The 27,712-nt window shown below is 38.2% G+C and overlaps 1 protein-coding gene across 6 annotated transcripts in view; it reads right to left on the minus strand.

Annotated features, from left to right (window-relative positions):
• SH3D19 (SH3 domain containing 19) overlaps positions 1-27,712 on the minus strand; it is a 145,153-nt gene that overhangs the window by 71,479 nt on the left and 45,962 nt on the right. For 5 of the 6 annotated variants that reach the window (XM_037141427.2, XM_053658209.1, XM_037141426.2 and 2 more), the window contains exon 2: positions 10,918-10,957. In XM_037141427.2, coding sequence (XP_036997322.2) covers positions 10,918-10,957 — 40 coding nt within the window. Of the gene's footprint in view, positions 1-10,917; positions 10,958-16,241; positions 16,352-27,712 lie in introns of those variants that run through there. The other variant, XM_053658210.1, reaches the window with a different exon arrangement.

Raw genomic sequence — 27,712 nt, forward strand, 5'->3', positions numbered from 1 at the left:
ATACAATAACTGATAAGTAATAACAAGAATAAACTCTGTGTTTCATGCACTCACAACAGCAAATCTCCTCTTGTCCCACCCTGTATTCTAGACATAATATTACTCTAAAGCAATCATGCAAGCGATACTTTCCTTCTATTCTTTCATTTTCTTAATCACCAAGTACTGATTCTCAATCCGCCTTTGTGGAAAAAAAAAGGAGGGTCGCATGCAAATGGAGAGTCACATGCAAATCATTCTTTGGCCTGCCTGCCTTAGTTTTGTTGCATTTAATAGTGTTGTGCCCTGGCTGGTGTAGCTCAGTGGATTGAGCGCAGGCCTGCAAACCAAAGGGTTGCAGGTTCAACTCCCAGAGAGGGAACATGCCTGGGTTTCCGGCCAGGTCCCCAGCAGGGGGCGATTGAAAAACAAACACACACTGATGTTTGACTCCCTCTATTTCTCCTTCCTTTACCCTCTCTCTAAAAATAAATAAATACAGTCTTTTTAAAAAAAAAAAAAAAAAAAGTGTTGCACAAGGTGGGCAGGTTCATTTCTGGAAAGCTGCTCTCCAGCTGGAACAAGACTGGAAGTGACAAAACCTTGTCACTAGGACAAAACCGAATGCTGACTTGAACAGCAATTTCCGACCTTTTTAATCTCATGGCACATATAAACTAATAACTAAATCTGCAGCACACCAAAAAATATATTTTTCACTCAGCTGACAAGAAAGCAGAAAGGTACAATTTTGACTCATTCACACCTGACGACTATTGTCATTTTTTTTGACAATCTAAGAGAGGGTTGTCATTTTTTAATTTAACAATCTCAGAGAAAAGAAGTCAGTGTCCCCGACTAAATAGCAATTGTGTGTTTTAAAACTTCCGGCAGCTCACTGGCTGCAAATTGCTGACCTAGAGGAGCACCTGATTAAAAGGAGGCCCAAACCCTGGAATTGTATTTTTTGCACCAGGCCTAATTTCTGGTTTTGAGAAGGGTCTTATGTACAACATTAAGACTAAAAAAAAATTTTTTAATCCTCACCCTAGGATATGTTTATTGACAAGAGAGAGATAAAGACAGAGATAGAGAAAGAGAAACATCGGCTTAAGAAACATCCATCAGTTGCCTTCTGTACACACCCCAACAGGGAATCCAGCCATAACCTTGGCACATGACCTGACCAGAAACCAAACCCATAACCTTCTGCCGTATGGGACGACCCAACCAGGGCAGAACAAAACTAAATTTGGATCAACAGCAGTTTACTGTTCATAAGACAGGAGGTGACCAGGCTACTGAATGGCTGTTTAGCAATCCTGACCATACTAAGATTCTTCTAGGAATTACTTAGTACACTTCTATGGTTCATAGTCCCAATCAATGCATTTGAAAAATGTGATATATGCTATGCCAGGAAGAGAAAATATTTTTAAAAATTAAAGTCCAGTTGTACAAGGATATTTATTAGGTGTGGTAAGGCCATACCCTAGCGATAGATTGAGATCCACACAGATGTATACTAAGTTTACTCAACTAAAAGCTATTTAATACAAATTATGTAGAACTGTGTAGATGACTGCTTCTCAATAATACTGGAGAAAAGTAATAAACTAATATAAAATATAACTAACCCAAGGGAAAGAGAGGAAAGTTTTAGAATGAAGAAATTTAGGGGCCAGGCGTTCCACGTGCTCCCTGGACTGCTGAGAAATAGTTGGCTACACATGCCCATCTCGACAACAAGTAATAAAACAGGAGCAGCTGCTATTCCAGAGTTAACTCCTGCTGGTAGTTTAATTTGAAACAACTTCAGAGAAGCCTCCACACTAGGTACTAAATGATACAGGAAGCTGGTGGTGGTAGGCCAGCTGATAAAACTGTTCAATTTCCCAACCGACACACCATATAAATGCTTCATTTTCATTCCCATAGCACTAGGGGAAAATGCTAAAGTGACATTTCTTAAAACAACAATAAAACGACATAACATACATAGTCTCTGTAGAATGACACAGAATGTCAATAATCCTCTCACATCTCCCAGTGCAAAAGGACTCCCCCCCCCGCCACAAAACATGCATACACTTTAATTTTTCACCTTATTTACAGCAATGCAGATGCTAGAGCAAAAGTGATGTTTCTCTTATAGCTTAGAAAACAGAATACCAGGAAGTAATTACACACGAGCTATAGTTCATAGAGGTAGAGGAATCAAAACACATGCGCAGGGAAATGCCACTGAATTACAGTAGTTAAACTAAGCCCAGCAGAGCATGACATTTTCATGGACATATTTAGAAAGAAGAAAAGCAAAAGCAAGTTAAATCTTTTACTTTTAGCTAAGCTATTTAAGCCATAATGTGATGATGATAAAATGTCAAAATAAAATCCTCCAAATCTTTATAAAATCCACATCAGGGTACCAATGCAGGGTACCAAGACCCCTTCAGATTTTAATGACACAGTGAGTTTTAACATCATTGACCATTAATTCTGAGTGTACTGAACTATGTACACTCAGCTGCAGACACTTTGCGCGTGCTGAGTTTGAGTGCCCCCCCGTGTGGGGTGACATTTCGGGCTGTACTTAGTGGGGCGTGTGTGACAGAGAGCTGGACTCTACTAAAACTGCCAGGAAGCCACCTCAGATTTGCAAATAGAAAAAAGCAGGGCGTGGAAACATTTAAAGCTTAAAATAATTATGAATGAGAATAGGTGTTCAATAGAAACTTAAGAAAAAAATCAATTTTGGAAGGAGAAATAGAGGTTTTCTTCCACATGTATTCACAGATATAAACATGAAGATGTTTATTGCAGCATCGTTTCTGTTATGAAATGGAAATGACCCAAATGCTATCAATAAAGGACTGATTAAATAAATAATACAAAATTCTATGTAGTAGTTTAAAAAGTAATGAAGTAGAAAGTAACATGGTAAAACGTTCTTAAATATAAGTGAAAAGGGCAAGGTGGTATAAACCTACATGAATATACATGCAACCACATATATACCTACATGCTACACACGCACATATACCCATTCATTCTACAATATATATACACTATATATATGCATAGAAGGCAGACTCAGACAGGCATTGAACCACCAGATTCTTATTCACTGTTGCCTATAGAATAAAGGCAGATACCACACATTTTTATACTATTAAAAGATGTTTTCCTCTGTTACTTGTATAACTCAAGTGACAGAATGGGATAAACACCCACGGAGCAGTGAATGGCACTGTGAGTGAAGGGAACCACAGGAGCAGGGCTATGAGTAAAGGTGAAACGAAAAGTATTTAACTCTGCCTTCTTCTGAGCAATCTTTACTAGTCCCTTCTTTTTATTTTCCTCTTTCAGAAATAAGCAAAGAAAATTTCACTCAATTTTACGTTTATGCCCTTATAAAAACATCCATTGGTGCCACAAGATTCAAGGTGTTCTTAAAGGCCTTTTTAATTAATTATGAAAAATTTCAGGATGTTTTGAAAAATATAGATAATTTTACAAAGCCCACTAATCAGCTTAAGAAATAACGAATAGATACACCTGAAGCTCCCTGTGGATCCTTCTCTGACCTGTTCCTTTGACGATCAACATCCTAAATTTACTATCTATCGCTTCCACACATCTTTTTATACTTTTATAAAAATATGTAAAAATACATATACACAGTATATATGTAACCATAAAATATGCAATAAACAACATATTGTTTGTTTAACCTATGATCACAAGTTTTTGTGGGGGTTTTTTTTGGTATCTGGAGTTTGTAAACTTTCAGGTCAGATAGTAAACGCGTTTGGCTTTGAGGGCCACATGGTTTCTGTTGCAGACGGTCACCTGCTGCTGTGATGTGAAAGCAGACAGACACACGCAAACACATGGGCACGGCCAAGCTCCTATAAAACTTCATCTACACAAACAGGTGGCAGGCCAGATTTGGCCCACTGGCTAACCTCTGCCTAATATAAATGACAGATTGTACCTATCCTTCTACAACTTGCTTTCTATCATCCATAGTTATATTTCTAAAATTTATCTATGTTTTCATGTGTATCCATAGTTCTTTTACTTCAAACAGTACTACTCTCAACATTCTAATACATGGTTCCTTTGGCACATGTGAAAGAATTTCTCTAGGGTGTATAAACACCTCCTGGGTTCTATGTTATGGGCATTTTCAGCTTTACCAGATATTGCTCAAGCTGCTCTCTACATATGACGTAACGAATTATTCTCATAGAGGCTTGTCAATCACTGAGGTTTCGGTGCCAACCTGATGGAGGTAAAAGGGTCTTTCGTTACCATGTTACTACACATCTTCTGAATGATAGCAAGGTACAGAATCTTTTCAAATACTAGTTGGCCACTTGGGTCTCATCTTCTGTGAGTTCCCTCTCCCTGTTTTACTGGGCTATTTGTCTTTTCCATTCTGATGTGTGTTTTTTAATGGTGTACACTAATTTTTATCATCTATTACATTGCACAATCATAACTTGTCTTTTCTAATGATTCTGAAGTCTTCACATACATAAATTTTAGATTTTTTTTCACATGGTCAAATCTTTTTCTCTGCGGTCTGTACTTGCTGAGGCTTTAGAACTCTTTCTGACTGCAATCACAAAGATAGTCTCATATATTTCTTCAAGGTATTTCAGTTTTAGTCCTGGCCAGTGTGGTTCAGTTGGTCGGAGCTCATCCTGTAACCCAAAGGTTGCAGGTTCAATCCCCAGTTGGAGTGCCTACAGCATCAACCAATCAATGTTTCTCTCTCACCCTTCCTTTTTCCATTCCTCTCTCTCTAAAAGCAATAAAAAAGTCCTCTGGGGAGGATAAAAAAAATGCTTCAGTTTTACTTCTGTACTTTTAACCTGTTTGGAGTCTACCTCACATGATGAAATAAAACAAACTGCATCTGAATTTTTATAAATATGGGTAATCAATTGTTTCTGCACCATTTGTTGACGTGTCCACTTTCCCCACTGATCTGTAATACCACCTCTTATCATAACACATACTACAGAATTGTAGATGTCCATCTTTGCCTATTATGATATCTTCTTTGTTCCATTGACTGGTTCCTCATTGCTGATAAAACACTGTCTTAATTACTTGCAAGAGTCTGCCTCCCTCTCTTGATCTTCAGAAATGATTGGTTATTCATGCTCTTCCTTAGAATCTTAGAACAACTGTAGTGAGTTCAAAAATTTATATTGTGATGCCCTGGCCAGGTGGTTCAGTGGTGGAACATCATCCCAAACACCAAAAAGGCAGCGGGTCCAATCATCAGTCAGGGCACATAGCTAGGTTGTGGGTTTGATACCCAGTTGGGGCACATGCAGGAGGCAACCAATCCACGTTTCTCTTTGTTACTATTTCTGTCTCTCTCCCTTCTTCTCTCTTTAAATCAATGAACACATCCTTGGGTGAGGATTTTTAAATTTTTTATTTTGTAATTTTTATTGAAATTTCATTGAATTTTATGAATAGTTATCAAAGAGGATTATAATAGGTATTTTCCAGAAAGCTTTAGAAAGAGTTAAGATACAAAGCAGCAGAAAGAAAGAAGGAGCTCCTACCCTTTCGTGACAGCATGGATGGAACTGGAGAGCATTATGCTAATGAAATAAGCCAGGCAGTGAGGGACAAATACCATATGATCTCACCTTTAACTAGAACCTAATCAACAAAACAAGCGAGCAAGCAAAATATAACCAGAGACACTGAAATTAAGAACAATCTGACAGTAACTAGAGGGGAAGAGAGATAACAGGGGAAAGAAAGGGAACAGTTGTCAAGGAACATGTATATAGGATCCAGAGACAAAGCCAAAGGTAAGAAGAATTGAGGGTGGGAGGTGGGTGTGGGGGAAAGTGGTGGCGGGAAAATGGTGACAACTGTACTTGAACATAAAAAAAAAGACTATGATTGAAATGATAATTTCTGAGATAGATTTAGAATGATCTCTTTTGCTGCCTTCTTTTGTTGCTGCTATAAATTATTTTCTTGTAGTAGGTAAAACATTTAAGACAAAGTAACAGGTTTTTGTGGCCTGCTTAAAGTCACTAGGATCTATTATATTATTCAGAGCTAGTGGGGTGGTAAAAAAAAAAAAGCTCCTAATTTTCCATAATGACAGCAATTGCCACGGGGCTTAACTTTTTCTATTATCTTTTGCACTTACTTCCCTCAATTAGTTTATCAAACTACCATTCCATAGAATGTTTTCCTAACAGTAATTGCTTGTCTGGGAAAGGAAGTTACAAATTCAAACAAAAAATTTTAAATCCTGTATAGTAAATCTCTCACTTGTAGTTTTAAAATGCACTTTAGCATAGCAAACATTCTTAGTGGAATTACAGTAAAGAAGTATCTCTAATTTAGTTTTAATTTACCATTTCACAAACTTTCTTATGAGTGAATGTTTATTTCTTGCATACTGATTAATTTCTTACAAAAGAATGTTCCATGGACATCAATTTGGGAAATGGTACATTTAAACAGATAAGAAAAAAGCAAGCATTTAGAATTTCACACTGGTCGATCAGCAATAAGAAAAAATTAAGATGGCAGTATCAAAACAAAAAGCATCCAGCAAGACTTATAACAATGCTTAAGCACTGTATTTTAGATTGGAGTCTTGGTGTGGCCCTGTACCTGATAAAACTTTCCTTTTAACTTGGCAAGAGTGATGTTTTCCTTCTTATTTCAACACCAAAATGAAAGAACAGGCAGACGTCTCAAACTTATTGATCTCTCACTTCGGTCTTATAAAAAAGACAAGCAAAAGAAATGCGTTTCTCTTATCCTTGCTGGGTTTTTGCCGCTGAGCAGCCTGAAGAGAACCAACACACATACCAAAATTAAATGATGTTTTGTTTATATTTTCTCCTTTCCACTCTGTTTATGCGGCAGGCCTGGTGGGGCGGCCAGCCCAGCTGAGGGAGGCGGGAAAGAAGGATGACCTCCCCCAGAAAGACACTTCTTCCCCCTTCCTAGCGGGCATTCCTGCTTGTTGTTGCTGTAACAAGCATTGCATAATAGTCAGGGGCAAGCTTCTGAGAGTCAGGTTCTTTCCGATTTTCAAGGGGAAAATATTGGCATTTCCCTTCCTCTTTTCAAACTACATTTAGCATTTATTCAACAAACATGCATTTATTACTAAGACTAATTGCACAGTCCTCGATACCTAACCATACAAATTAGAGATTCAAGAATGAAGGGTTTTCAGGGACACGTATAAAGGACACAAGAACAAAACCAAAGGGGGGCAGGATCAAGGGTGGGATGTAGAAATAGCTGGGGTAGGGGGGAGTGGTGGGGAAATGGAGACGACTGTACTTGAACAACAAAAAAGTGTGGAAAAATATTTTTAAAACCCTAATAAAGTATTTTCTGAATACTCCTGAGTACCAAAACATTGCCTGAGGTACAACTAGGAAACAATGGATGCTCCATGTTCATGAAGCTGGAGACTTTCCTTGTTTTTCCTTGTGTCCTGAGCATGGTTTAGGGCTTCTCAACATATATTTATTGGCTACTGAATGTGCAAAGGACTGCAGCCATGTGTGAATCTTTTCTCTTTTGTTCCCACCATCAGCTTGTCTAGCTTCTTCCTGATGAGTGTTCCCTCACAGGCGGTCCCTTCCAGCTACATCATGACCGGCTACATCATGAAAGCCTTCCTCCTGTTGTGCAGAAGTCCACCCCCACCTCGACAGACTCGCATTTGCCCTGTGGGGCTCCATGGAGCACACAGAAGTCTCCCCACCACCACCTTTGATTTAGAAAATTTCAAGTCTACAGAAAAGTTGAAGAACAGAGCAATTAACACACATATGCTTTTCATCTAATCACCAATTATTAATATTTCCCCATATTTGCTCCATTTTATTCTTGCTGTTTCCTTTTTTAAAAAATGAATCATTTGAAAGCATTTTGTGAATGTAAAACTATATCACATCTAATACTTTGGCATACATCTCCTAAGACTAAGGACATTCTCTCACCTAACAGCATTCCTACTATACATCTAAAGCAAGTAATATTAATAAACTACTAACTAAATGGAAACTCACATGAAAAGTTTCCTAATTATCCCCAAAGTGTTCTGTTTAAAATCTGAACTTCAAAATTCCAGTTTAAAAACAAATTCAGTCTCTTTTAATCTAGAATCTTTTTCTAGCTTTTTTGTATGCTGCACTTCATAACTTGGACTGCTGCTACGTAAGTACTACCTACAGGTACCGCTAATCCATCCTCTGGAGGCGAATACTGTCCTGCTGTCTCACTAATGATGATATGTAAGTTGACCACCTGATTTAGAATGTGATCACCACATCTCTTTATTGAAAAAGTATATTTCCCCCTTTGTAATTAAAAACTTTGAGGCAGTGAATATATATTCCTCCAACTACTTTTTGCCCAAGTTTTAGGAGCCACTGTGATCCTTGTCTGAATCAACTATTACACAGAAAACTATAAAATTATGATCATCTAATTCTACGATTTCTTCTACTGGATTTTAAAAAGCCAATGTGTTAGAATCCGTTATCACCTAAATATTATTGCTACGCAAATTTGGCCAGTGGAAGCCTACTGAAGCCTTCGACAGGACTCCATTAGTTGAGCATCCCCCATATTTTTGTCAGACTAGAAGTCCAGAGGTACTTCCCCAGACCTGGAATTAGCCCCTCCTCCAAAGACCCGTGTTTCTTCTTACGAGGAATAGCATTTATGAGGAATAATGTTGCTAGTTTCTTCTACATGCCAGCCCACCAAATGTTTGAAGCCCGTTATTTCTATCCCATACACCTCTCTAAACTTTCACTTCTAGGCTAAACTCACCGAGATCCTTACATAGTCTTCCTGTCACTTGGCTCTGATTTCCACCCCACTTTCCTATTACCTGTCCCAACTCAGCTGCTGTTTTCTATTCCAGTGGTTCCCCACCTGGCTACACATCAGACTCACTAGGGGACTTCTTTCCTGTACAGACACCCAGGATCTACTCACTCCATACTTACTGAATGAGAATCTCGGGGAGCATGGGACCGAGATTGTTTTTTAAGCTCCCCAAGTGATATCAACGACATTTGATTTTCAAGGCCCTATGGACCTAGAATTGGATATAACATAAAAAATACGGTCTAGCACTATTACATTTTTTATATTAAACACTAAAATTCTTTCAGTGTAATTAAATCAATGCTGGCATTTTGGGGGGGAAGTGGAGGCAATGACATGAAAATTTGACCCATGATGAATTTGTGAAGAATTAAATCCTCAAGACTTTCTCAAATATACTGTTAAGTCACATCTCCCACATCTCACATTCAATTGGCCTTCCAGAACCAAATGTAAGAATTTACATTTGTTCCAACTAAAGCTCATGTGCTTGATTAAGTCTTCAGTGTGTCCGTGGTATTATGGATTCTGATTGCATCATCCCACGTATTTCCAACTTTACGTTGCTCGTAGTTAAGTGTGCTATTGAAGTTCTCTCTCTTACATTGCCTTCTTTTCTATTATTATATCTTTTAAGTATTAAAAATACCAATCTTACAAACTTTCCTGATTGTAGTGGTGGTCACATAATGGCATGTTTCCTAAAACTCACAGAATAGTGCACCAAAAAGAGTGTTTTAATGTACGTAAATTATACCTGAAAAATATCAGCCTTATATTTCAAATACTCAGCTATATTTTTATCCCAGGTCTCACTGATTTATTTTTGATTGACAATTTTCTGCAAAATGTATTGCTATTCTAACTAATGGCATTTTCATGGATTTATATTTTTATTCATTTGAGGTCAACACATTCTAGGTTTTGACACCTTGCAAAAGCATCAGGGTTTGGTTTACCAAGACAGTCAACTCAGTGTCTGCATCATTTCCATTTTATCTGTTCCCACAACACAAAATGCAAAGAAAAGTGATGGAATGTGGGATAAGGAAAAAACACTATTAGAAAAATTACAACTCTTCACAGAACTGGTTCAAAAAATTGAATTCTTGCCTAGAAGTGGAAGTTAAACAATTTTCTTTTTTAAGTCATTTTTAAAAGATTTTTATGTATTTATTTTTAGAGAGAGGGGAAGGGAAAAAGAAAGAGAGGGAGAGAAACATCAATGTGTGGTTGCCTCTTGTGCACCCCGTACTGGAGACCTGGCCCACAACCCAAGCATGTGCCCTGATTGGGAATTGAACCAGTGACCCTTTGGTTTGCAGACCAGCACTCAAACCAACTAGCCAGGGCAGAAGTTAAACAATTTTCTACCTATAAGTTTGACAAGGATTTAAAAAAATATTCTTCAGGGTTGGTGAAGATCTTGTGAAACACACTCTCCCAAGAGTGAGTTAGAGGCTTAAGTAATACAACTTTCCTGGTCATCTGAAACTAACAAGAACTTAAAGAATTCAATTGAAACACACATATACTAATAAGAAAAATAAAGAAGAAACTATACCAAATTTTTAGCAGTAGCCAGCCAGCCATCTCTAGCTGATGAAAGATTGTTGTGCTTTGTTTTTCAATGTTTTTACTTTTTATAATATTTTAAAGACTTCTACATGATGATCCTGTTAGTTTGTAATTAGAAAAAAAATACACACTTAGAAAAACACCAGTTAAGAAAAGGAAAATAAATCACACAAAAAAAGAAAGAGAAATGAAATAATTTTTGTAAGAATTTACTTATCATTGACAGGAATTCTCAAAATAAAATGTCTTTCAAGTAGAGTAGTCAATAATTTTATTAAAAATTTTGTTAAGAATAAACAATATTTTTTTGTAGAGCTTCTTCAAATGCCACAGAAAATTCAAATGAACAGTAAGTCTAAAAGGGATATTTGCATTGCCTTCAAACAATATTTTTCAAGTGAGAAGCTTTATGCAAAATTATTAAATATTGTAAGTTCATACCTTGAAGAACGATGCTCCGGTTTATTTCGTTCGTTGCGATCTGTAAAGAGAGAAGATGGTTACATGTCAAAATGTTTTCTAGAAGCCCTGGAAAAGTCCTTAGTTACGAGCTTCCAGACGATTAGATTTCACAAGAACTCTTCAAAGGTAGCAGTGTCTTTTCCTGTACAAGGCTCTTCATCAGAGTGGAGAGGGTTTGGCTGACGGAGGAGGTAGAAAGGATTCAGAAAAAGACAGGCATATACAGTTTTCATGGCTGGTTAAAATCATCTACTTGGAAAATATATCACTATGTGTATTATTTCATTCCAAAGATCTTTGCTGTTTTAAACACTTCGCTAAAACAAAAAACAAATTTAGCTAAGGACAGAAAGTAAGGAAATTGAAAAGCCACAAATTACTCAGCTCCAAAAAAATTATTCCATGAATCATGGTTGGCAAAAACTTCTAACAGGATGAGGAAGGGGAAAAAATGAGCAGTCAGCTACAGCAACATCTGCAAATACACTAAGGCCAGTACAACCTCATCCTTAACTCTCTAATACCCAGAGCACTTCAGAAGATGTATTTTCACTGTTTGAAAGGTCATTAGGTCTAACGTGCTGTTGAGCAATGGTTTTCCCAGGGGGCGATTTCACAACCCCTCATCCAGAGAGCACCTGGCCCCGTGTCAGGAGACACTTTTGTATTGTGTGACCGGCATCTAGTGGGTCAGACCAGGGATGCTGCTAAACATCTCACAATGTGCCCTACAACAAAAGCATCTTGCCAAAATGTCAACTGTGCAAAGGTTGAGAAGCCCTGCTATAGGGTCAGAGCCAAGAGATGACTGCTTGAAATTTTCAAAAAGTGTCTCTCGGGAATGCTGTAAAATGCTATTAACCGACTTGAAGACTACTATATACAAGAGAAAAGAACGGCAAGACCCCCAAGGTTGCCTTTCTGAACCCTGAATAACATGGGTTTTTTTCCCCAATACATGCTTCAAAATAAGTAAGACAAAGTAAAAAGGCCTCAGTGTTATGGAAAAAGTAAAAATAGAAAGCAATGTGTACGCCACAATAAAGTCCTGTGCAATGACTTTTTTAAAAAAAATCCTATGCACTGTTGTCTAAATCCTGTTTTCAAAAGTATCTTCTGAATGATAGCTAACCTAGTAAAATTAAACCTCCAAACTAAGACTAGACAGGATTCTCTTTTCCCCTTAACTCCATTGCTGGTGGAGTAGCACAAAGATAATGAAAATGTAGAACTTTTGGAGAGAACTGTGGAAGAAAAGGAGTTAGATTTACATAGTTAAATGTATATATCAATTCTTTCTGAATGGGTTCATAATGATAAAGAAACATTTAAACCAAAGAGTGAGTATACACAAAGACAGTGTTTTATGAAAGACTAACAAAGAGGAAGATTCACAATAAAACATGTTTGTCCAGATATGCCTTCCCAAATGCACTCTGTTAATATGTGTCTGGTTCCAATTTCTCTCCACAGTGACTTACTGTCATTGCCGCTTTTAAAACTTTTGTTTTAATTTGGCTTGGTTTTACCCTGCCCTTAAATAAAAATATCACGGTTTTCCCGCTTGTTAAATACCAAAAATGTAGTCATAGCAATATAGCATATATTTTAACTATATTTTTAATTGTTCCTCTTCAGCTTTTAGCCTGCTAGTTTTGCTAACTAAAGTATAAGGTTTCAAAGTAAAGCTGGGAACTCTGCACATCAGCCTTCCTACAGAAATAAAGCACCAACTCTTCTTACCTGAGCCTACAGATGAGCTCAAAGTCTGACCATAATACCATCTGCTGTGGCTGGGGTCCAAGTTTCGTACAGATTATCAAGGCATGGAATCTCAAACTCCCCCACAAATCTTTCTAGTGGTACAACACACAGGAGGAGGAGAGAAACAGAGTCACAATGAGTGTAAACAAGACTCAGCATCTGAGGGCTTCCCTCCAGGGCCTGTTCTGATTGGCAGATGTGCTAGGACCAGTCTGCACAGCTGGAATGTGGCCACTCAGGAAGCGAATGGCTCATAGCTCTCATTAATTCTTGGTTAAAACAGAAAAATTTATAGTCATTTTTATGCTTTCTGTTCTAAGAAAATACAAATGCCTCCCCAAATTACTTATAGAGCTAAGAAAAATCTAAGAAAATTTAAATCTAAGAAAATAATTTGATAATCTGTTGAAGGGCATTTTAAACATTTCCTCCCAAATTCACTCAGTGTTATATGTGTTACATTTCTATGTAAATATACATAGACACTGTTTGTAACATGTTACTCCTAAATACCATATATTTGATCATTTGAAGGCATGAGTAAACTATCCATTACTCGCAATATTCTCCTCCCCTACCTCTTGAAATAGAAAACAAATTAAAACACAGGTTCTTAGTGTGATCTTTTTTCCTCAAAGTATACAAATAATTAGACTTCAAATTTTGCCACAAGCCATCTTTTAGCTTGAATACACATACATATGTAATGTGTGTATACTGCCCACACATATTTTTATATTCTAATTTTAAGAAAAGTAATTTTCATGACAGCCAAGAATATTGTGCAATTGTCAAGAAATACATTAGTAGCAATGTAGAATTTCTGGCAAAATAACACGTGGTTATTATTTTGGTCCAAAACCAAGACTGAACAAAACAAAGTACCGAGGGAAGATTCAAGATCTGGATCGTGCCAACAGTAATAAAACATTTGGATAAAATCCCCTTAAGAAAAATGAGAACTGATCTATAGCAAGCATGGAAATTTCATCTTGCAATATACAGTGCTATAAACGTATTGGTTTTATTTATTTCAAATCAAATAAATTTTAGCACATCCCCATTTTTTTAGTTTCTAATTTTTAAATAATTAGAATATACTTGCAAAGCCTTCCTGAACTTTTATATAGTTAGAAATCATATAAATAACTTACTAGCCCAACTCACCATTTCTACAAAAAAAAATGCTCTAATTCTAAAATTTAATAGCCAAATGCTGCACATTTATTGTGGAAATAGGCCTACCACACTGAGAGTCATGATTTAGGTCAAAGATCAGCAGGGCACCCTCAGTGTGAAGGTCAGCATGGCTGGACGGCTCTGGAAATGTCAGCTGGTTTTGCCAGTGTGCGTCACTCACACACACTCACACAGCATGAGCACCTGCATTCCCTGTCCCTACTCATCCATGTCTCCTGGTTAATAAAGCTAATTGGGGAAATGAAAGAATACCATGCAAAGCAAAGCAAAGGCAGAAAACAAAGCAAAACAGGTACGAAGGGTGTTGTTGATAGTGGCGTGTGTATGAATGTCATGAAGAGAGAAAGGAGGCAAAAGGGGAGCCCTCACCATAACAGGACCAAGGAGCAGGAGAGTGGCAGGAAGCTGCACTGAGTCAGGGACCCTATGTAAGAACTCCAGACCACCCACATTTTTCTGCCTTGATGAATTCTGGTTCTAAGTATTCTGGACATACAAGATTCTACCGTTTATGTATTTGGGAGGAACACCATTTAATATAGAAATGGGACCCTGTTCTTTTGGGGAATGGCTACACAGATTCTAATGATGTGTAACCAATCAGGTGACTCTGAAGCTAGTAATGTGAAAAAAAACTCAGAAATGGAGATGACAAAAATGCAAACGTCATCTTTTGCTGTAATTAAAAATAAGAATGGCCAACTCAGAATTTATGGGAATCTCCTGTAGACATGCAGGCTTTAGGGATTTTGCTTTAATCACTTAACTGAAGAGAAAAATCAAATTCCATTGGGTAGGAACTTAACCTTGCTAGTTCAAGATGGCAGTGAAAGGTCCTAAATCGCTGTTTCAAATTAGAGGGAAGACTCAGTCTACGTGAATGAATACACCCAGACACACTTGCGGTAGAGTATGAAGCAGTAAAAAGGAATCTGTTGTACCTCATACTGGAGAACTAAAATCTTTCTTTAGAATGAGTATTATCTTTAAAGGGATTCTGTATAACACTTTCAAGAATTACTGTCCAATTTCAGCTTAGGTGTAAACAAAGCGTTATTTTTAAAGAACGGATCAATCCTACATAAAAGTTTTGCACCATTCAGTATTAACTAAAGGACCACACATTCTGAAAAATAACTCTTTGTAACAAAAATATCATTACCTTTTCTTATAATAAACAGAATAAATAAAACAATCAATCCATCCATTCATTAGAAGACAAAAAATATTCAGGTCTTGCAATTCTTATTTTGATGGCTCTAAAAGATAGCAAAATTGGTTCCACTCAAATTGGACATGGATGGAATTTTAAATATCTGAGATTAGAGTTTCAGAGACTTTTCTAAAATCTTTAGATGGTGCTTATATTTACACAGAGAAAACTGCAAATCTACATCTCTTTGAAAAGAAGTCAATGTTCATTCTACAACGTTACTGATCCTGAGCAATAACTATTCAACCCCCTTTTTATCTAATTCCGTTTCATCACCCTTGTTCAGGTGTGCTTCCAAATTGATTTTCTTTTTAATTTTATGTACGGAGTTCAGAGAGAGAGAGCACTGATATGTTGTTCTACTTATTGATGCATTCATTGGTTGCTTCTTGTATGTGCCCTGGCCAGGATAGAACCTGTGAGCTTGGCATATGGGGATCGCACTGTAACAAACTGAGCCACCCGTCCAGGGTCTCCAACTGATTTTTAGTCACTTTTGAGCCTCCCAAGGTGACTAGTATATTGCTTTTAAGTGGCAGGTTATCCATAAATATATCTGTTGCTGTTAGAACTTCAATGAGGAAGTTGCCATCTCTTTTGGTTTAAAACACGGAGACACTGAAGACAGCTTCTGTGAGTCACCATGGCAGGAGAGAAGGGAGGCCCTTCACAGAGACGCTTCCATGACCTCCGCCCACGCTTCTGTGGGCAAGTGGAAAAGTCTGATCTACAGCACTGTCAATACGGACACCTTTCATTAATTCTAATTGTAAAGGGCCTAAACTCATTAAAATGCAGCACTCTAATCACACAGGGAGGAGGTATCGGAGGTGGAAGTGAAGTGTTTTCAATATGGGAGTAATGTTTCCACAAAAAAGCAGGTTGTCTGTAGAGTCCATTTCCTCCTTCCCATGCCCACCATCTTTACCTGCATTTTAGGTTCTGATCAGCTCTTGTCTGGACCATTGTGCCTGAACTGGACTTTCTGGTTCCAGTCCCCTTCCCTCCAATTCAGCCATATATTTATATATTATAAATATTCAGTTTGACAATTAGGTAGAGGTTAAGAGCAAGAACTCTAAGCCAGACAAGCCTTGTTTTGAGTTCTTGCTTTACTTTTTATTACCTGGATGACCTCAGCCAGACATTTCACCTCCGTAAGCTTCAGTACCCACATCTGAAAAGGGGGTACCCATCTCATCAAGGCGAATGAGGGTTAAGTGACCACGTGCACAGGAAGGAGTGTAAAGTTGCTGACTATGATAATCGCTCAATAATTGTTTACTGTTATCACAATAATACCTGGAACACAGAATATTTGTAGAATTCATAAGACTGTGAGTAGAATTAGCTAAAAGATGAATTATCCCTTGTCCAATATGGAGTTTTTAATTCTGTGAGGGTTTTTTCCTTGCTTATCACTGGTTAAGACAGGAGCAGACTCATAAATAACTTCCAAAGCCCCCTTATCCCATGACTCCAGCCTCTTTCCCTTTCTGGCCCCTTTGTACCCAAGGCTACTGTGAAAACTCTTCCCAGTGCGACTTCTGACAAGTGATAAATAAGCCCTAAAAGTAAGCCGCAGAAGGGAGAAAGAAAATTAAAAGGCAGGCACAGGCAGTTCCTTCAGGATGAAAAACTCTTGCCAGGCAAGGCCTGCCATCCCTTCTACTCCTTGAGTCCCTCCCCTTGAAGTCTTTCCCATCCCACTCCTGCTGGGCGTATTAGGCCCTCACAGTCATTTTCTTGAGACTCAAGAAGCCTAAATAAAATGAATTTCCTTAGTAAAATGAATGAGTGAAAATACTGAAATCCGCCTCCATATTTTGGGATAGTATGGATTTCTTTCACAAGAATCCAAAAGACAAAGATTTCACTATTTCTGGTGCCAAAACAGGTAATGTTTAACCACAGGTTGCTTTTTCAGCTGTTAGGTTAGAAAGATTTTTTTTTCCTTAAGGAGCAAAAAGCCCATTTTTACTGTCCCTTCTTCCTTTATTTCTGATTAATTCACAGACCTCATAACAAAGTTTTACCTTGTACAGCTGCCTCTACAAAACGAGCAAATGTCAGAAACCACTGAAACCAAGAGACTCCACCAAGAGTGGGGAAGCGGGAAACAAAGGGACAGCCACATCATCTCAAATACCAGGCACCTCACTCTGATGGAAAGCCGTGCAAACCTTTGCTACTACATGGATGCAGACTTTTTATTCTGGATTTTCAAACTGAGATTTTTATCCACAGTGGGGCAGTCTTGGTCTCTAACAAAAAGTGATAAATTTCTTTTCTTTTAATCAACAAGGCAAAGCCCTATCTAGCCCTTGCTGCATCACCTTACCTAGGTAGGGATACGAGAATGTATTCTCTGGCCAACACCACATTGCTTCTTGCAAATTCAAACCCACCCACCTTCTTCCTTTCCGTTTTGTTAACAAACTTCCATCCACACAACCACCTTCAAAATGCTACTGAACACAAACAAGGAGAATGCCAACCGTCTCATCATATTTTTCAACTATGTAGGATGCCTCGGAATGCTTCATTCTAATTTTGTACAGTTCTAAAGATGCACAGGATGTTTGAGTGAGAGGAGACTGAGGGGCATTGCCATTTCTGCTTTGAAGCCTTATCTGATTTCTCACAAGGAGAAATAACGCTTCTATCCACCCTTCCCATGGGCACACACACACACAGTGCCTAGTACTTGTTGGCACTTATCACATTTTGCATCCCATTATAGTTCTCCTCATCTATGTCTTACTGCTTCAGTGATTATTAAGTTCCTTCAAGACAGGGCCTGTATGTATCTCATAATGCTTGGCACAGTACCTCACACACAGCAGATACAATAGAGTATCTGTCACTGAATACACTGGTGTGGATCCTCTCCAACGCCTCTGCAAACTGGAAGTCAGTTGAACTAAAAGTCTTTGTGTTAAGGACATGGAGGACTTATATACTGAAAACTACAAAGCATTATTAAGAGATACTGCACCCTGGCTGGTGTGGCTCAGTCTGAGCACTGGCCTGTGAACCAAAAGGTTCCCAATTCAATTCCCAGTCAGGGCACATGCCTGGGTTGCGGGCCAGGTTCACGGCTGAGGCCAGGTGAGAGGCAACCAACGGATGTTTCTCTTGCACATCGATGTTTTTCTCCCTACCTTTCTCCTTCCTTTTCCCTCTCTCTGAAAATAAATAAAGTCTTAAAAAAAGAGAAAGATGGAAATGATACAATGATATTGAAAGTTATTCCATGTTCATGGGTTGGAAGAATGAACAGAGTTAAAGTGGCCATAACACCCAAAGCAATACACAGATTTAATCCAATCCCTACCAAAACTCCAATGTCATTTTTTTTGAAGAACAAGAACAAAAAAATCATCAGATTTATACAGAACCACAAAAGACCCTAACTAGCCAAAGCAATGCTGAGAAGAATGAAGTAGCAGGTATCATACTTCCTGGATTCAAATTATACTACAGAGCTACAATAATCAAAACAGCATGGTACTGGCAGAAAAACAGACACACAGGCCAATAGAACAGAGCTGAGTGCCTAGGGAAAAAAATCCACATGTATATGGGCAAATAATTTTTGACAAAGGGGCCAAAACACACAATAGAGTAAAGAAAATCTCTTCAATACATGGTGCTTGGAAATTGGAAAGTCACATGCAAAAGAATGAAACTAGATTACAGTTTTTCTCCATGTACAAAAATTAATTCAAAACAGATCAAAGACCTAAATATAAGATTTGAAATAATAAATTACATAGAAGAAAACACAGGTACTAAACTTATCAACCTTGGTTGTAGAGAACATCTTATGAACCTGACCCCAATAACAAAAGAAGCAAAGACAAAAATAAATGAATGGGGATATCTATATCAATCTAAAAAGCTTCTGCACAACAAAAGAAACTGACAACAAAACAAAAAAGCAACCACAGAATGAGAGATGGCATTTGCAAACACAGCTTTGACAAAGGGTTAATATCCAAAATATATAAAGAACTCACACAACTCAACATCAAATAAACAATCCAATTAAAATATGGGCAGAGGACCTGAACAGACACTTCTCCCAAGAAGATATACAAATGGCCAACAGATATACAAAAAGATGTTAAACTTACTAGCTATTAGCAAAATGCAAATCAAAATTACAGTGACATACCCACCTCACACTGTTAGAATGGCTGTTAGTAACAAGACAGGTAGTAATAAGAAGAGCTGGAGAGGTTGCAGAGAAAAAGGAACCCTCATTCACTGCTGCTGGGAATGTAGACTGGTACAGCCACTACGGAAAACAGTCTGGAAGTTCCTCAGAAAATTAAGAAGAGAGTTTTACCACATGACCCAGCAATCCCTCCCAATCTATCTGAGAAACTCGAAAACATTTATTCACAAAGACATATGCACGCCTATGTTAATTGCAGCATTATTTACAGTGGCCAAGACCTGGATGGAGACAACCAAAGTGTCCTTTCAACAGAGGACTGGATAAGAAGAGGTGGTTGGTACATGTATACTATGAAATACTACTCAGCCATAAGAAAAGATGAAAGACTGGCATTTGCAACAACATGGATGGGCCTTGAGAATATTATGCTAAGCACAGTAAGTCTATCAGAAAAAGCTAGTCTATATTCACTCATATATGGGATATAAAACAGAACCTCAGACACAGACCAAGGAAACTGGGTGGGGGGTAAGAGGAGATAAAGGGGGCCAAACATATGGTGACAAAAGATTATTTCACTTTGGCTGGTAGACACAGAATGCTATATACAGATCATGTATCAGAAAGATATACTTTATCAGAGAGATGCAAATTAAAACCACAATGAGATACCACTTTACGCCGGTCAGGACGGCTATCATAAAAAAGGCAACAAACAACAAATGTTGGAGAGGTTGTGGGGAAAAGGGGACCTTAGTTCACTGTTGGTGGGATTGCAGACTGGTACAACCATTATGGAAAAACGGTATGGAATTTTCTCAGAAAAATAAAAATCGACCTGCCTTTTGACCCAGCAATTCCACTGCTAGGATTATATCCTAAGAACCCCAAAACATCAATTTCAAAGAACCTATGCACCACAATGTTCATAGCAGCACAATTTACAATAGCCAAGAGTTGGAAGCAACCTAGGTGCCCATCAGTAAATGAATGGATCAAAAAATTGTGGTACATATACACAATGGAATTCTATGCAGCAGAGAGAAAGAAGGAACTATTACCCTTTGCAACAACATGGATGGAACTGGAAAACATGCTGAGTTAAATAAACCAGGTGTTGAATGACAAATACCATATGATCTCACCTTTAACAGGAAGCTAAACAACAAAACAAACAAGCAAGCAAAATAAAGACAAAGACACTGAAATAGAGAACAAGGGGACAGTGACCAGAGAGGAGAGGGGAGGGAATTTCAGGGGAAAAATTGGGAGGGATTTAGAGGAACAAGTATAAAGGACACAGGGACAATAACTAAGGGGGGTGGAAATGGAAGGGAGGTGGGGAGTATGGGGCAGGGTGGGCTGGGATGGGAGAAATAAACAGAAAACTGTACTTGAAAAATAACTAAATAAAAAATATATATACTTTAAACCTATATAATCCTATTAAACAATGTCGCCCCAATAAATTTAATTTAAAAAAGGGCTTTATGGTGTTTGTGTGTTTTTTTAGAAGTAGCAGGGTGGGGTATGGTTTTTATTAATTCATAGAGAGATTGGGCATTATTATGCAAGGCTTCATATAATTTCAATTTGGAGTGAAGTCATTTTGAAGTGCTACTTCAGAGTTGCAAAATTAATAAAAACATTATATTCATGCAATGAAAAACGCACTGTTTGGGAGAGCAGTCATTACAAAGTATAGGGAGCTACACAAGGGATTCACTTCTGTGGCTCCCAGGTCACAGACAACAGCTGAGATGAATTCAAGACTTGGCTGTCAGCATAACAACTACAATGACGGCTATTATTCACAGGAGTGTTCACTATGTTAGAGGCATTCTTAATACATTCCCATTTAATCTTCACGGAAGTCCCATGATGCAAGTCTTCTCCACTTTATTGACAAGAAAGTAAAGTCTCAGAGCAGCTAGGGAAATGAAAAGGGAGTATGAATTTGCAATCCTGGATGTGAAGAATCCCAAAGTCGCTGTTCTTTCCACTACATCAGCAGGCTGAGGTCTCACTCATTTGATGAACTACTGGGTAAATGTATAGGAATTCTGTTCACCACAAAGACACACTTATATTTCAGTATCAGACAGTGTGTTGTTCAGGGACTGAATCCAGGGCTTCACAGATTCTTTGCCAATGTCTCTGTGGTTTTCTTCAGCTCCGTAAAACATACAAACACCCTCTCATCAGTACTAAGAGTACAGAGGATTTTGACTCGGGTGTTTTATGACAAAGTATCTGAGCTGGGAGAAAAGCTCCAATTCACTACCTAGTGCTATCAGTAATCTTAGGCTACCGACTTCAAATTTATGGGCCTAGCAGAGTATGGATATAGGTACTTGATGATATGGACAATTCATTATAAAATTAACAGACTGTGAGGCAAGTTTAAATTTTGTTGCAATATTGTTTGCTGTTAATTCCTGTACTCTCAGAGTGAAATTTTTTAAAATGTTTTTTTGGCTATATGGCATAATCGTTTGGCAATTATATAATTTGCAGAGTGATCCATCTGATATTTCTAGTACCCACCTGGCATCATACATAGTCATTACAGTACTTCTGACTATATTCGATGTTATATTTCACATCCACATGATTATTTTTTAAAAGATTTTATTTATTTATCTTTAGAGGGGAAGGGAAGGAGAGAGGGAGAGAAACATTAATATATGGTTGCCTCTCATGGGTCTCCTGCTGGGAACTGGCCTGCAACCCAGGGATGTACCCTGACTGGGAATTGAACCGCGATCCCCTGATTCGCAGGCCCATGCTCAATCCATTGAGCCCAGTCAGGGCCATATGATTATTTTTTAACTCCTTACTTCCTTCACCTTTTTCAACAATCCTAATATTTCCCATCTGATAACCCTATTTGTCCACTACATCTTTGACTCTGTGTTTCTGTTTGGCTTGTTCATTTATTTTGTTCCTTAGATCCCAGACATAAGTGAGATCACATGGTATTTGTCTTTCTCTGTCTGACCTATTTCACTTAGCATCATACCTTCTAGATCAATCCATGATGTCTCAAACGGTAAGATTTCATTCTTTTCTTTATAGCTAAGCAACAGCCCACTGTACCACGTACCACATTTCCTTTATCCAGTTGTCTACTGATTGGCACTTGCGTTGCATCTGTAGCTTGGCTATTACAAATAACATAGGGGTGTGTACAGCTTTTCAAATTGATGTTTTGAATTTCTTGAGATATATTCCCAGAAACGGGATCCCTAGGTCACAACACAGACCCATTTTAAATTTTTTGAGGTATCTCCATACTGCTTTCCACAGCAGCTACACAAATCTACATTCCCACCAACAGTGTACAAGAGTTCCCTCTCCTCCTCATCCTTGCCAGCACTTGCTATTTGTTGATTTATGGATGATGGCCATTCTGACAGGAGTGAGGTGATATCTCTTTGTGGATTTAATTTGCATTTCTCTGATGGTTAGTGACGCTGCGCATCTTTCCATATGTCTGTCGGCCATCTGTATGTCTTCTTTGAGGAAATATCTACGCAGGTCTTCTGTCCATTTTTTCATTGGATTCTTTGGTTTTTTGGTGCTGCAGAGCAAAATTTTTTGAGGAAAAAAGTGAACTGAGAAAATTATTGTATTTTTATAGGACACCAACATGATGTGTTGATTTTCTTTTCAAATACAATGAGCCATCTTTTATTGAAACACAAAGTCCACTCAATACTGATAGTTAAAACACATGAGAGTTAAAACACACAAACATTGGGCGATGAGGAGGAAGAATGATGAATTATAAGATATATTAGCCACACACCAGAAATTGGCTCTGGGGTAGCTTACGCATCACTTATGCAAACCAGACTTTCAGCAATCTTCAGTCTGCCTGTCATTACTATGTAAGATTTCCATACAACGCCACACCCAGAATCATTAACACATGTTGAAATGTGTCTGCATCAGTCACAGATTAACCCATGTATCACAAGCGATTAAAAAATAGGTCTGAACAACAGAACGATCATTTGGTTAGGGGACACCTCCAGCAACGCAGAGATGAAATACAATACAAAACATACTCTACTTTGTTAGAAACCCAAGTGAGGTGTGGTGTGCTTTTTTTCTTTCCACAGAGCTATGGATGAAACACCTGCAAATGCAGGTGAGTGAGACAGATCTTAGTCACCTTCTGTTTGCTCAGGCTGGGATCTCTTTGATCTACCCAGCTCTGGCCCAGAGAAAAAAGGGGCACATTGTCTTGGAGGATATAAGATTGAAGAATACAGTGGAAATACAACAAAATCTACTTTCGATAAACAGACTAAGAAATCTTCAAAGCTTCCCAGAATACAGAGCATGTGATTTGAATCTAATTTTAGGTTGACAAATTTGAGAGGTAAATATGGGGCAAAGGGCACCTAAGTGTTGGAGAACCATGTACTGTACAAAAGTGTAAAAGTGCATGGAACTGAGGAAAAGTGTTGAGTAATCCAGTTGTAGGCAGAGTCAGGATGTAAGGAAAATATATGAGGAGATGATACTACAAAGCTAATTCAGCATTATCTGGGGGCAATTCATGAATGTTATGCTTTAGCATTTGTACTATGCTGTAGGTAGTGGAGAAAGGGTAATCTGTGGGATGGACTGGGGTGGAGGGGTAGAAAAGGGAAACAAAGACCACTAACTACACCAGGACAAAAAGTCTGGCGTGAGAAGAGAGTAACAGGAAGTGTAGTGAGAGGGTTGAATGGAAGCAGGATTAGGAATGGACAACATGTGTTGAGGAAGGAAGCAGGAATAATGACATGGTACATGGTGGTACAGGTTACCATTAACTGAGGTCAGGAGCAAAGAAAGCAAGATGAGGAAGCAGGATGAGGGAACGGGCAGGAATATATATAATGATTAGGATATATTCAGTTTGAGGCTTCTAAGTGAAAAATCACACGGCAATGTTTTACTTCACTCACTCAAGATGGCCCAGTAAGTAATTACATCCAAGTTGCCTCTCTCTGAATGTGAAATGACAATAAAAATCTGAATGGAACCATAACAACACTTAAAAAAAAGCACCCCCCCAGGAAAAAACAAACAAACAACAACCCAAAAGTGAAAGTCATCAATGGAGCAGATCAGACCTCCTAAAAAATTTGAAGCCAGGGTCCAAGATATGAGAGGTTAAACATGTACACTCCCTAGGAAGCACCTTGTTAGTGAAAAAAATAAAACGTGGGCCCTTGGGCAACCACGGGAGACAGGTAATTAAACAGCTGCATTCAGATGACCAGATCCAGCTCCTAAGCACAGCTCAGCCCACCCCACTACTAATTACAACTCGTAACCAGTCATCTAAGAGCGTATTACAAGATTGTTTTCAGTTTTATGAGCTACGGGCAGAAAACTGGCATCCATATAATGGTGATCTGCCTGAAGCGATTCCCAGTAGAGGACTTTGGGCTTCAGAGGTACAGAGTTGAGTTTAAGGTAATTTAGAATTTAAGGTAACTTCGGACCCTTACAGAGAGGAATGACAGGAACGGGAGGTAAATTCAGTGCAATACTTCCTTTCTGGATACATCTCACCCCTAGAATGACAATTTCCTTACTTTGGCAATGTGGGGGGTTGAAGCTTTCCTTCCTCCTCCCTTAAAGGAAAGCCGACCTATTGGTGTGCCCCAATAGGGGGTTTATTGGTTAATAAACCCACTGACACAGTCAGTTATATCATTCAGAAGAAAGCATTATTACAGCAAAAGCCCCACAACTTATGTCAATTTAGTCTTTTATTCATAGACAGGTACCTACACTCAATGATAAACAAACATCTGAGAAAAATCAATAGTGTAAAAGAGAAAGACCAAAATGTATGGTCACATCTTGATCCAAGAAAAGGAGAATTCAGGGAATAGCAAAGAATATTTAAGATATTCTAATCCTCACAGCCCTGCAATTATTCCCATTTTAAAAGGTGGCAAGTGAAGTTCCCTCACAGGATCATAAGACCAGCAAAGGGCTGATCAAGGCCTGCAGCTGACCTGGGAATGGAATGCAGCTCGGTCTGACTTTGATCCCTTCCTCAAGATGGCATTTCACAATAGTACATTCCTGATGTATCTTTTAAAATAAACGGTGAGAGGAAGTAAAAACATCACATTTCTATTAACAAGTCAGAGTATGCTTATAAAGAGGAAAATCTGCAATGGAACAGAAAGAAGACAGTGTATTTAGGATAGGTTTTATATAAATTTATATGGTTCCTTAGACCCTTGGGTGACGGCTGACTGGGAAATTAATGACAATGTTCTAAGACATAAAACCTCTGGTATGAGGGCTTCAATAGCAAAAAAAAGGTTGTGTTTAACTAGGGCTATAGGATTCTCAATCTCTAAATATAATACGCAGGTAATAAAAAAGATAAATGCTCTTTTGAAAAAAGCTGTAAGAAAGTCTCCCAGGTACAGATAAGAAGCTGAACACAGATCTGACCTTGATAGTACAACTAACGAAGCTGCAGGAACCAAGAGGGAAAACAGAGTCAGCATAAGGAATTTTCCAATAATAATTCCAGGTGACAGACACACTGATAACTCCTGGGGAGTAATGCTGATTATTAGACAAACTGCAAAAGGAGTTAGAGGTGATGGAGTATCTCCAAACTTCTCTTCCACTTCCCCAGAAACGAACAGCGTTGGACAGAGGAAAGGCCTCTCACTGGGTCTGTGGCCTCTATCTTCATGATGCTAGGAAGAGGAAATAAAGGTGCAATCCAGAATTTGTACACCTCCTGAGTAATCTGTGTCCAAATGTTTGTAAGAAAAATCATTTACTAGCTGGGAGAGAACTCTGTGATGATTAAATAAAAAGCATAATAAATAGCAAATAAAAATGTAAGCCTTTATAAACGGGAAAAAGAAATGGGAAAAAGCAAAAAAATAAAAGTCTCTTGCTTTCTATTTCCCTCCATAAATATCATTAAGATGCGGGAGTCAAGCTGTATACACTGGTTCCACAGACCCTGCGAACAAACACGAGGGGAAGTGAAGCAATTCCTGGGTCTGGTAAGGACGTCACGTTCTTAACTGTTTTAGGTGTTCATATTATGTTGCCTACCGGCAGAAATTAAGTCATATAAAGAAACTTATTGCACCGTTCTTTACAATAGCAAATCTAAATGGTCAATAATAGAGGAATGTCAAATTCTGACATATTGATAAGTTTTAATGGACTATGAGGTTATCACACTTAACATTTATTGTCAAACACTTACCTAAGTGCTTTATTCACTGGGGCTTTCCAACAACCTTATAAAGTAAGTTGTCTTACTTACCAGTCCCACTTTACTGATGAGAAAAGAAAGCAGCTTAGTCACTTTGCTCCGGTCACGGAGCTAGGAGGTGATGGTACTAGGGTTCCAAACCAGGCCAGCTCCAGAGACCCGACTGGTCAGCACTAGACTAAATTGCTGTTCTGTGTGTCATTTTTCAAATGTGATCATGGATTCTGTTTTATAATTTTTCTTTCAAGGACTGTTTCAATATTCAAAAGCAAAATTAATCTCTGGGTGCTTTTTTTTTTCTAGGAGAAATATCTTTTCCTTGTTTCAATATCAATGTTATTATTTGCCCTTCAAAAAATGGAATTAGGAAACAAGAATCTTCATTTGCTGTCTTCTGAGACAGTTTAAAATAACATTGGAATAATTTGTTTCTTAAAGTTGTGGTAGAATACCCTTATAAACCTGAAGGGCAGGGAAGGGCAGTAGATCTTTAACAACTCTATTTCATCAATAATGTGTTCTTTCATATTTTCTATATCTTCTGGGATTACCTATGGTGATATTGTTTTCATTCCATTTTTTAAAATTATAGCAGCTTGCCCTGGCTGGTGTGGATTGAGCGTGGGCCTGGGAATCAAAGGATCATGGTTTGGTTCCCAGTCAGGGCACATGCCTGGGTTGCAGGCCAGTTCCCAACAGGGGATGCATGAGAGGCAGCCATACATTGATGTTTCTCTCCCTCTCTCCTTCCCTTCCCCTCTAAAGATAAATAAATAAAATCTTTAAAAAAAAATTTAGCAGCTTTATTGAGGTATAACTTCACGCATACCTGTTTGAAGTGTGCAATTCAATGATTTTTAGTAAATTTACAGAGTTCTACAAAATCATCATCACCACTATTTTAGAACATGATCATCACCTTAAAAAGATCCCTTACGCCTGTCTAGAATCAATCCCTGCTGCTATCTCCAGCCCTCCCCTTGTTTAAATAGTACAATGTCACAACCTTAATGAACATAAACAGATGCATTCATTTAATATGGATTAAATAAAATAGCAGGGTCAAATCTCGGATATACTGCATATAACATGATTATATTCTATTAAATTATTTACTTTCAAGAAATTAATGTTGCGCTAT

Source organism: Artibeus jamaicensis, unplaced genomic scaffold, assembly GCF_021234435.1.
Source record: "Artibeus jamaicensis isolate MK-2021 breed Jamaican fruit bat unplaced genomic scaffold, CSHL_Jam_final scaffold_537, whole genome shotgun sequence".
NCBI classification, from domain to species: Eukaryota; Metazoa; Chordata; class Mammalia; order Chiroptera; family Phyllostomidae; genus Artibeus; species Artibeus jamaicensis.